This window comes from Anguilla anguilla, chromosome 16 (genome assembly GCF_013347855.1).
Source record: "Anguilla anguilla isolate fAngAng1 chromosome 16, fAngAng1.pri, whole genome shotgun sequence".
NCBI classification, from domain to species: Eukaryota; Metazoa; Chordata; class Actinopteri; order Anguilliformes; family Anguillidae; genus Anguilla; species Anguilla anguilla.
In genome coordinates, this window is record NC_049216.1 from 18931258 (window position 1) to 18943786 (window position 12529).

The 12529-nt window shown below is 47.5% G+C and overlaps 1 protein-coding gene across 1 annotated transcript in view; it reads right to left on the reverse strand.

The window, feature by feature from the left end:
- Window positions 1-3237: 3237 nt before the first annotated feature.
- smad6b (SMAD family member 6b) overlaps window positions 3238-12529 on the reverse strand; it is a 30038-nt gene continuing 20746 nt past the window's right edge. Inside the window, exon 4 of the mRNA XM_035396867.1 lies at window positions 3238-4185. Within this exon, the coding sequence (XP_035252758.1) occupies window positions 3638-4185 (548 nt within the window). The 3' untranslated portion in view covers window positions 3238-3637. The remainder of the gene's footprint in view (window positions 4186-12529) is intronic.

The following is a 12529-nucleotide window of genomic DNA, read 5'->3' on the forward strand; positions in this document are numbered from 1 at the left end:
GTCAGCTAACAGGAATAGAACCGGGAATGGGAATATAGGTGAAAGACTGGGTGTTTGCCCCTTGGAACCCTGTTGGAACCCCCAGTCCCACCCCCTGATCACTTGGCTTTAAAGATGAAGCAGAAGGAGAACCACCCTGGAATTCACAGCCTCTGGAATGTTCTGAGGTTTTGGCAGGGGAAAAGCTATAATCACAGGGTTTCCAAAGCCATGTTTAAAAAAGTATAGTCAGGCACACATTTTAACACACATACTGTACTTGCACATACAACGCAAATCTCAGAAGGAAAGTAAATCTTTCGGCATTCAGGAACTTCTGGGTAATCTGCAGGATTTACACATTTGCAGGTATTTTTAAGGTAATGCATTTGTGTTTACAATGTTTATAAGTTTATAATCCTCTGAAGTATAGTCTAGTATGGATAGTAACCGTGGTACACCATTGTAATGCATCAGTTCCTCCCATCCCTCAGGAAACTGTATCATTCATAAGTTAAATTGTAATAAGAAATCACAAGATTTTACTGTTTCTGTTTGTCTTGCTTTAGTATTGCTATTTTTTGTGTGTCAAATCATCTCTGGTTTATTCTTCTGAATTGGGTTGCTTGCAGCTCAGACCATTACACAGTCAAAGAAAACAAAATGGCCACCCAGTCCCCTCACTAGAACAGTAAAATAGCCAACAAAGCTGAGTTAAATCCGCATCCTGTTAATCAAATCCATTCTGCAGGCCACTCACACAGTTCTCCTGTCCCCATCTCCAACCAGCCCAGCTACAAAGCTGCCACAAGTATTTTTTGATCTCCAAAAAAAACAGGATGCTTTCCCAGAGATGCAACCGAGTGTGCAAAAAGAGAAAAAAAATTAGTAAAAGAAGAAGTAAAGGCACGACAATTCACCCTGCAGGGTCTAATTGGGCCCACGTACCCGCTGCGGTTTGTTGTGTAATCTGTGAGCTATGCATTTCGGCTTCTCGCTGCCCAGTACAATCGTCTGCCAGTTCGTTTCCAGTGGTGATTGGGGCCTGTTTCCCACAACGCAGACACAAAGGCATGGGCTAATGCTCCCCAGTTGTACGCAGCTGAGCTGGAGAGGAACCCTGCCTCCGTGTTTGAGCTCTGCACAGGTTTGGCTAGCGTACAGGAAGCAGAATAAAAAGGGCTTGCGGCCCCTTTCTCCAGAGAGGCCACCAAGGATGGAAAGAAAAGATGCCTGAGGTGAAAGTTCCACTATTACTGGTGTGTTAATACAGTTTATGCCACATTACAGCATCTACTCCAGCATACTTAGCTATCTGCTTGGGTAACCCCCCACACCCCTGCTGCAGGAGTGGCACCTCGTCTCAGCATGGAGGGCAATTTCACTAAACACCTAGCCACATTTGTTAAAATAATTTTCTCCACAGAAACAGCACATTTTCGCTAATTTACAGTGTTGTTTTTCTCATTGAAGTCATAAAAACAGTGTGGTGGTGAATGTTTTTTTGCCAATGGGTCTTTACTGAACCTGGGTGCTACAATGCATGAACACTCCCACCCCCCAATCTCCAGCCTCCACAGTGACCATCAATACCACAAATTAGTAAGGAAGCTAGGTCCACCACCTCCAACCACGATTCATTTTAATAGATTTCCCAAATGAGTTCAGCCTCAAAAGTTTCAATAGTGGCCATTCACACAGGAAAGGGTCTAAAACTCTGGCCACCACCTCCTTGATCACAACATAACCTTGAATGTAAGGAGAAATGTAGCAGCAGCCTAGACCAAGAAACCGCTAACCACAGATAATGTGCGCTGGGCTCACTGTAGAGCTTTGTCTCCAGAAGGGCTGGGACCTGGCAGTGAGGTATTGGGCATCCAGACTGCAGAGCAAGCAGGCAGCTGTGCCAGCCCACAGCCAACTCACTGTCTTTGGGTGCTGGAAGCCCTGAAGGACTGCAGAACTGCTCCATCTTCCCCCACCACAGTCCATTGAGAAGCTCCATCTTCTATCTGTATACCATTCTCCAGAACAGACTGGCAATCACTGTGGATCTCCAGAACCTCAGGGTGCTCTAGTTTCACATGAAGTGACTGTGACTGTATGACTGCTAGACTGCTGGAGAAGGGGGGGGGGGTGACCATTTCTTGTGACTGAAGAGTTTGAGGTTCACTGCTGACTTTGAGGGGCTATTGGCGTGAAAGAATCAAAAAGCAGTCTGATCTGCCTCTCCTCTCTTCCATTTGAAGATAAGCCATTAGATGTTATGAAATCAGGGTGGCCATTATATAGTACTTTGGGGGTACGAGTAAGGAGGCCCAACAAATTTTGGGAAAACACAGGATAAAACCTCACCAAACTACTTGAGGACAAGACTTCAAATAGAAATATTGGGGAAACCTCTCCTTAATATCAGATACCCTTTTGCCAAAGCAAGCCTAGAATTTTAAATGCTAACCAAGATTATTTTATCCACTAAAGAGGAAACATTCACTTCATACATCTTTCTAGTACCCTCTCCAAAAGTTGGTTAACCTGAAGTTTCAGAATATTTCACCCCCTGCTTTCCTCATGGAAAGCAATGTGTTTAAAGCTGCAAACCTTAATTGTTTCATATAAAAATTCCCTATTTGATAGCTTTTCACACTAGAATTTTTGTAGCGATATCCATTCAATGTTTGTGTTCTGTAATTGAATGAAAGAAACATTGCATTTATATAGTACTTTTCCAGATGCTCAAAGTGCTATAGAGTGATGAGGGAGAAACTCACCTTAACCAACACTAATGTGTAGCACCCATTAACACTTTAAACATAACAGCACAACATAATATAACACTGATACAAATCAAGGGTGGACTGAATAAGACAACTTGGAAGAGCAACTCAAACCTTCCTGTGTATCTCTCCATTGGTGCGGTTTGCAGAAATAATGGCATAATGACTGAAGATGGTGTCCCAGTGTTTTGTATTTTGTACCATTAGGCACTGGGCATTGTATGCCATCATCACAAACATGTCCACATGCAGACTTTGGCTCTCATCTGTCAGTGTGTGTCAGCACATATATGGCCAAGGAACCGTTGACACGATTGAAGCGTACAAATGTTAACACTTCAAAAAACTGACAGAGATGAGTGCATCTCCACAGGGGTGCCAGTTCTGACACTAAAGCAGAAGAAACTCTCCAGAGATGGAAACCCGGGTGAGAGGGGCTGGGATTTGGGTGACAAAATTAGACAACCACAAACGAAAGAAAAATATTATGCGAATACTTTATTATCAATGTGTGAATGGTGTTAGCTTTTCGTCTGGATATTAATAGTACATGAAAACTATACACCAAAACCAGGCACATCCTATTTTTGCTGTATAATTTTTCAAATTGGTATTGAAAGATTCTTTATCTTTTATATATATTTATATATTTATATATAAGCCAAAGTGCATTTTCCGGTTTCTTTTTCCTCTCTTCCATATACACATTGCACCATACATAAATAATTACATTGTAAAAATGACTCCGTATTTACAGGTATAATATATATTTCATATAATATATAAAACTTTATATTAAATCTAGGTAGATGATATTTGGATATTTTCTGGTGAAAGCGGTCCATCTGTCGAGTCTCTCTGTCTCTGTCTGTCTGTTTGTGTTATCTGTGGTTGCTGAGCAGGATCTCCAGCCAGCAGGGACAGGAAGTGATGAACTGCCGGGAGTAGCAGGGGCCCCAGCCCTTGGCGAAGCTGATGCGGACGCTGTTGGGGTCGTAGGGTCCAGGTCCGTCCAGGTACTCGGGGTCGGCGGCGTGCTGCAGGAGGCAGGACCTGTCGTAGTCGAACACCTTGATGGAGTAGCCCGGCATCACCTTGCGCACCACCAGGCTCCTGCAGTTGGGGATGTCCAGCGTGGGGGAGTTGACGAAGATGGGGTGCTCGCTGCGGTTGTAGGCCCACACGCCGTCGGGCTCCTTGCTCAGCAGGATGCCGAAGCCGATTTTCCCCCGCGTGCGCTGGACGGTGCTGCTGCGCTGCTCCAGGCTCAGCTGGCCCAGGCAGAAGCCGGTGCCTTGAGGTAGATCGTAGAAGATGCTGACGGAGTGATCGTACACTGCGTAGAGGCGGCCCACCCGCGTCCGGTGCTCCCAGTACGCCACGTTGCACCAGTGGCTCTGCTTGGGGGCGTCCGGAGACATACTGGGATCTGAGGTCACGAGAGAAACAGAAGAGAGAAAGGGACGTTTTCAATTTTGAACAGCCTGTCACATGGAACACATTCAATCAGCTACACAGACAAACAGCTACACCAAGCAGAAGCTAGCATTTGCCATCATATAAAACAACTACCAATTGGTCCCTTACAGGACAGAGAGGGGACAAAAGAGACAGATTGATGCTTATTAAACAAATTAAAAACAAAATGAAAAATTCAAGTTACCACGCTGCAAATAGAATAGTCCCAGCTAAAAGGAAGGATTAGGTTTAAGGGGATTAACTGTCTCCTTTTGTTGTCTGCAACAGATGTCCAAGCTATAAATACAGAAGGAGGCATTGTATTGAAATTAAAGCAACATATAAATACTCTCCGTAAGCTGGCAGCCCCACACTGCTCCCTGATATGAATAGCCTATGGGGGTATTATTAGGTCAGTTATGCCTTGGAGGAGAGTACATGGTCTGGTCAGTCAACGCTTTCCACAGCCTTTAACACTGACCTTGCCATTTATGAAATAAACAGACCTCGACCACACAGTGATTACAAGTTTTTTTAAAAGGTCAAATGAAAAACATTGTTCTCCTGCAAATGCTAGCCAAGCTTGGTTGACATTTCTTCTGTACAGAAAACCTGCATGAGGATCGCTTGCTACATTCACAGTACAGGGAGAAATGATGACATTAAATAATTTGTCATAAAGATTAATCTCTTTCTTTTATAGCTTGCTTTTACCAATATAACAACTTTGTTACAGGTTTTACAGATATTTACTGATGCATTATTACATATCGTGCAAGGGTACAATGGCCATGCATTTCTGGAGAATTAAATGAACACCCTGAGAGCTCACCACACAACCGCCTGTAATAGATATGGTTTTGAGATGAACTCTGACCTGTGATGACCACATAGAGTTAAACTTCTGCACACGTTTCAGGAAATATAGCAAGATACAGCTTGCTGAACATGACACCTACCGGGATGGGGGGGGGGGGGGGAGGAGGAGGAGGATCAAGGCAACGGCAATTCAAGCTAACCAAAACCACGTGTCATTGTTTATGGCCACAGAGTCCCATGCATATCGCTGACTTTCCTCTCGCTGCAGGGTTAACTCCCGCTGCACGCATTCAGCGCAAAGCAGCAGAAGCACACCGAGAGAGCTCAGCTAAGAACCGGACTGGCTTCAGCGCAGCGTCTGGAAAGTTCCAGTTACGAATGTTAACAAAAAAAAAGCCACCACTGCAGCATTTAAGATTTCAGAATAAATACAGATCTAATATCTGGTGCACGCACGGGGATGTGCAGAACCAAAGTGCTGAAAGGTGTGGAAACCACAGCGCTGGAAGCCAACGTGCGTAATATGGGAAGGGGGGGTGAATTATGTACAAGATCTGCACTGCACTGAGAGGCACAGAGATGAGAGATGCAACCAGGGCTTCAGTAAGGTAAAGCAAATAGCACAGTTTGTTGTTTAGAGGAGGCAGGAAATTTGCGGCTTGAAATTTTTTTGCCTTTCCAAATACTGGACTGATGTAAACATAGCGACAGGAACTGGGGGCAGAGAAACATAGCCAGCAGGTCTGATCTCTGCTAAATGAACAATGGGGTCTGAGTATCAGGCCTCAGAAAGTATGCGCATATCTATGCATACGTGCACATATGCTCACACACACAAGCATATACATGCACACCCGCACGTACACATATGCAGACACACACACACACGCCCGCACACACACACACCCCCGAACACACACACATGCACACACACACACACATACACACACATTTGCACTTTAATACACACACACATGCTCACACTTTCTCACACACATACACACATATATTTGGCCAGTGATGGGTGACAAAGTCAACACATAAATAAGAACCTCTTATAATTATTGATAGTTGTCATCAGTATTCAGGCTAATTAAAACTTTTTTCCTAAGACACAAAAATAGCCACTTTAAGTCACTTAAAAACATTTTCTGGAGGTGAGAAATGAGTCCAAAAAAAGAGACAAAGCAAAAAAGCAAAAAAGAAAGGAGCGAGAGCACACTCTTATATGAGGTCACATCCGCCTGTCATTCCCAGCTCCAACACCCCCTGCCCCCCTCCCCACATTCCTGGCAGGCAGGGAGGGGGTGCGGGTAAGCGGGCCAGGCAGGGGGTCCCCCTCCCCCCATCTCACCCCCCCACCACCACCACTACAGGCTGAGGGACGGCATTCAGCTCCCTGACAACTTAGTACAAGCCTGCGACCTGCTGACCCCCCCAGCCTTCATGCTATCAGCTCCCATTAACTCACACACAGAGTGAAGCCGTTCTTGTGCTTCAGAGAGTCTATTGACACAGAGGATTTAAAGCCCGGGCCTGTGGCCCCATTCCTTTCATTCTCACCCCTCTCTGGGCTTAATGACTGCCCTCCCCATTAATAAACCTCCTTTAAGGTGGCGAACGGCAGATACGCTGCAGAGAGCTCTCCCCCGTTCGCTTTCCCTTCAGCTTGGCTTCATCTCACACACACACACACACACACACACATGCACACACACACACACACATACACACATACACACACACACACATGTATGTGCCCTCACACATGCATTAGACACATGTACATGCGCAGACACACAAAACACATTCGGAGGCAAAGCGGGTACTCTAGTGAGCAGGCTTGCAATGGTAATGGTAACTCTCCTGGCTGGGTAGACGGTGGGAGAGAGAGCGAGGGGGCGAGTATTGGGGCCGAGACAGGGGTCGCAGTGTGGGCCCTGGTGCCTCTCCAAACTCGCCTTCCTCCCCAGTTCCCACATAACCTGCTCAAATTGCCCCCTCTCATCTGAGCCCCACGTGTGCCATTAGCGAATTCCAGCCCTCCAGCTCCCCACAGCCACAGAGAGCTCACTCCTCTCGGGGTATCGAAAAGAATTCAACCCGGACGTGTTTATGACCCTCTATTGTCTATAATAAAACAGGACCAGCTCACGCAAACCAAGGCAGGAGCTCTCTCAAAGTCTCAACTCAGGCGGACACAAGTCTGTTTTCTCTCACTTGCATCTCTCTCCCTCACTCTCTCAATCAGTCTCTCAGGTTCTCAGTTCAATTGGGCTGTTTGAGAACTGCATGCTGGTTTACACACGCCAACGTTTTCCACACAAAAATAACTTCACACACTCACCTGTGATAGATATTCAACTGCCTACATATATGCTCGTGAGAAGCTATATAAAAGTACCTTCAACTTCTAAATGATCAAATCTGTATCGATGGAATAAACTCTGATTCACAGAGGGGTGCAGCTTGCTCTCTGAGCTCTTGTAATTTGCGAGTCTTTGCTTAAATAAATAATTATTAATTTATGCTCTTGATGAATTTAATTCAGATTAAGTACCAACATTTTTCCCTGGAGCACATTGTCAGCGGTGCTCAGTTCTGTAGACTGAAGCCCCAACCACACCTGCTGTTGTAGTCAAACATCCGGAGCCCAAACGACGCCAAAGACCAAGAAATGGAACTGGTCCCCAGCTCTGGCACAGGCCTAACGGCACAGAATGTGGTGGATCTCCTCACTAGACCCTTTACCAGATTTACCGGACGTGTGAAATGTCAGGAGCAACAGCAACCTCCACACCATGCATATAAGGCCACGCGTTCGCAACCTCCACACCATGCATATAAGGCCACGCGTTCGCAAACTCCACACCATGCATGTAAGGCCACGCGTTCGCAAACTCCACACCATGCATATAAGGCCACGCGTTCGCAAACTCCGCAGCCTGCCTGGTGACATGTGGCTGTTTGATTAACTCCAAGTCAAGGCCACTGCTAGCACACTAGCGAGTTGGAGCCTTTTTCCTTCCCTCACTCTCTCTTTCTCATTCTCCCTCTCCGTCCCCCTCTCTCTCTCTCTCTCGCTCTCTCGGTCATTTCACAGTCTAATGGCCTTAACGGTCCTGCAGGAATGCTGTGTGCTTCACCCTCAGCCCAGCCACACTGCCTCCTTAAGACATATGAGCCCACATCAAGAGAGAGAGCGAGGGAGGGAGGGAGGGAGAGAGAGAGGGAGAGGAAGGGGGAAAAAGTCAGGAATGTCTGTTCTTTCTGCGGGACTTGGAGAGCGGCGCACGGAGCAAAGGTTAATAATCTGTTTAATGTTTGGCCTGAGAGAAGACAAAGCATTTACCACAGGCAGGCCCTTTTCCTGTGCTTGTGTGTCCGCTTCGCAGCGAGCGTCAGAAGAGTGTGCTTCAGAAGCGTGTGCACTTTGGCTATCACAAGCCCACGCACAGGCAGACCGATTCTCAAAAGCCTTTGTGTACGTGTGAGTACGTGTGTGTGTACGCGTACATGTGTGTACGTGTGTGTGTATCCATACATGTGTGTACATGTGTGTGTGTGTGTGTACGTGTGTGTGTATGCGTATGTGTGTGTGTGTGTGTGTGTGTGTGATAGAAAGGGAGAGGGGGCTATTACAAGCCCACGTGCAGACAGAGTGGTTTTTGAAAGTTGTTGTGTGTGTGTGAGAGAGAGAGAGAGAGAGTAGAGAGACGGGGGGCTGGGTGTGTGCGTGTCACAGCGAGAGAAAAAGGAAGAAAAAAAATGGAGTTATGAAGGGCAAACTCATTAGAAACACCTTAACAAAACAGTCACAACCCCCCTCCCCCTGACAAGGCCCTGTTTATATAATTTCCAGAGCGACTCTGGCCTCCTCACAGTTCCCCTCTCAGCCAGTCTGCCTCCATCTCTCTCTCTCTCTCTCTCTCTCTCTCTCTCTCACACACACACACACACTTTCTCCCCCCCCCCCCCAATAGTCCTTCCTCCTCTGCATACCATCGTATCTCTTCATCTCTCTCTTCCACTCTTAAGTATCTCCTCCTGAATACTGCTTTACCTACAACACAGCCTCAGAGTACGTGCCCGCAGCTATGGCATACACCGTCATAAACACAGGAATTTCTGACCGGGAGGGTAAAAGAATTATTTCAACTCAGGAAAAAAATGAAGATGGCAAAAAACTGGACCGGACAGTGTGGGGTCAAAACACCATTGTGGATGACCGTGCATGATGACCATGCATTCATTCTCCGTAAGCTCTTTAGCAGTTCTTCCAAAGCAGATGTCCACAAAGGCCACACTGGCCAGCCTGAATATCCGGCCCTCTCCAAAGGCACCGTCCTGTAGAGCCGACAGTTGTTAAGGTTTTTCGACTCCGCGTTAACCACGCCTCGCACAGGCTTCTTGGGCAGTGTGGCGATGGCAGAACAGCGATGGCGGTACGGCGGGCTGCTGCTGATCCCGAGCGCCGCCGCACCAAGCGGCTGTTCCCCCGCTCTGCCCCGATCAGCAGCTTTAATCAGCCCAGGGGAGGATCAGCCTGTGCCTCAGAGCGGCTCGTTGCGGGTGTACTGGCGCCTGGCTCTTCACGGTTTACGCAGGAGGGTTTTGGGGAGGGCGAGGTGGGCGGGGACAGGCAGTGTGTGTGTATGAGTGGGGGGGGGGGGGGGGGGAGTTAAAGCTGGGAACAATTACGCTGCTCTGCATCCATTTAACCCAGCCACCTTTCAACAGTTCCGTTTACCCATTAGAGAAGTAGCTTTTGTTATTATATTTTCAAAATCGTCCCCCTTTAGTGTCAGTCTCGTGGAACAGGCAGACGCCACGCTTCTGCTCTGGCATGTGCTATAACACTACTCCTAGCTGGACCGCACACCCCAACAAACAGCGAGGGAATCAACATGTCTCCACATTCAAACTTAACGGCATCAAACTTTAGCCTCTTCAGCGAGACAGACTTCACACTTTCACAAAAAGTTTCACTCAAGTGCTCATATGCATTACGTGTGACACACGGCTAAAACTCACGTAAATACTGCGGCTCATACCAGTGTTTCAACAGCAATTAATTATATGTGACTTATGAAACATTCATTCTATGCCTGTGAAGTCCTGCAAAACCAAATAGCACAGCGATACCAACCGCTCCATAAAGAATATCATTGTTGTTTTTATTATATGAAGACATCTAATTTCATCCAACATATGAGAAGTAGTGAGCTGAAGACAGAGCACCGGTAAGAGCACCGGTCTCATGAAAAAGCGTCGAATCTGAGATGTGAGTTTGCCGCGACGGCGCGCAAGCGCCGCAGCCGTGTGACCGGGAGGACGGGGCGAACAGCGGCGGAGCAGAGGAGCAGTGAGCCGGGGGGCCAGATGGGGACTGGGGAACAGAACGCAGATATCAATCACCCCTCGCCCCGCGCCCCTCGCCCCGCGCCCCGCGCCCACGGGCACACAGGCAAACACAAACCCGCATACGAGCAAAGGAAGGAGGAAAAAAAACGCGCTTTTAAACAGGGGGGTTGCAGACCATACGTCACCAGAGCAAAGAGGGCCTGTGAAGCAAAGGGAAAAAGGTTATCTGATGTGGCTGGTCTTTTATTTAGTTTTCCTTTTGTTTGCAGCCACAGGTAAACCAGCAGTCAAAGCCAAACACATTTACCCCCCCTTCACCCCCCCCCCCCCCCCACTCCACCACCCACACGATTCTTTACCACGCTTGTCTGTTTCTGCACGTACAGCATGGCGGACACACAATCACCACGGTAAACAAAGGTATTTTAAACCCCCATTTCACAGGGAGCGCGTCTGCTGCGCTGCTTTTGATTTCAATAACAAGGAAAGGGCACCATGGTAACCACTTGAAATCCATAGGAGGAGAGGACTTTAATTCCCCTCTCTCTGATTGGGCTATACTATAAACAAATCAAACAAAAAATATGCAGTTGAGCCATTTGAGCTCCCAGGGATCTCGAAAAAGCTTTAAAAGTGTGTGTGAGAATATCTATAACTGAACAGTTTCCCCAGTTCCCACAATGCAAATGCTAAACAAATATAATAAAGACAAGCATACAGTCTCAGGGGTGTCTATTACAAAAACAAGCACTAGCATTGACAACACGAAAAATAAGCAGCATATTGGGCAACATTTTTCTAAAGCTTGGTGGCTGGATTAACACCCAGAAACAGCTGTCAGAAGCAGACATACTGCATCATGATCAATAAGTGATCATAATCATAATCTTAACTCACGTTAGGAGCTGAATGCTCCAGGGCAGCGATCAGACAGGCGTGCACTGCTGCCGCACCTGAACAGGTTTGGAACAGCAGGTAGGACTAATCAATAAAGACGTTTAAAAAAGACAAAAGAAGAGATGACTGGAGCGGGACAATGAAGTATGAAGACAGGCAGGCGGGGAGAGACAAACCCCACCACCACAAACAAAGAAGCAAGCCCACCCCCCCTGCTGGGGTACGCACTGCTAAGTACACAGAGGGGGCTTGGGAGTTTCACTGGCTATCCTCAGTTATTATCCAGTAATGCTTTTAAAAGCAACACCAGGCCAAAAAAGAAAAAGACAAGGACAACAAGAAAAGCACTGCCTGCGGGTAAGAGAGAGAGAGAGAGAGAGCATGGAAGAGAGAGCTAGAATGAGTAAACGGAATAGAGAGAACAACATACAATAAATAAAAATTAATGGCTATTCCACAGCTGTTTTAATGTGACTTATTTTCAGAATATACTTTGGCAACTTAAGTGTGTACTTGTCATGCCAATAAAGGAAACTTTGAGAGACAGACAAGAAAGGGAGGGAAAGTGTGACAGAGAGAGGGAGAAAGCGACAGAAAAGGGCAACCGGCGGGAGGGAAAACGACGAACAGACGCAACCTCCCCAAAACTTCAGCTTGGTCCCGCCGAAGCGCAGGCGCGTATACATTATTTCTGAGATCCGCTAATCCGCGGAATGCTGAGAAGATGAACTCATTTCGCTGGGGCTCTGGCTGCAGGAGAGAGGCGCTCTGCCGGGCCTGTAACCAGCGCGGCGACAGAGGGAGGTGGAGCCCGGCCTCTCATCCTGTGCCAAGGATTAGATTCCCCTCCAGCTATTAGACTCCACCACTGAGCCGACAGGGAGGGGGTGGGAGGAGGGGAGAGTGTGTGAGCGTGTGGAAGGAGGGGGAGGGGGGGAGTGTGTGTGAGCGTGTGGAAGGAGGGGGAGGGGGGGTTGTGTTGGGGGGTGCAGTGGGGAGGGAACCCAGCGTGGATGAGACTTCAGTTCTGACACAGCTCCGGCAGAGTGGGGCATTCCATTCTCTTGAGCTTGGAGCGCGGGCCGTTTTGTGGGATTAAGGTTCCTCCGATTTGAGACGCAAAACAAAGCAGAAAAAAAGACAGCCCTCCCTCCCTCCCCCGCGCCCCCGTACCTCTCTGTGGTACAGACTGGGTTTCCCCCCCCCCCCCCAACTATCATTACAGGGCAACTTAC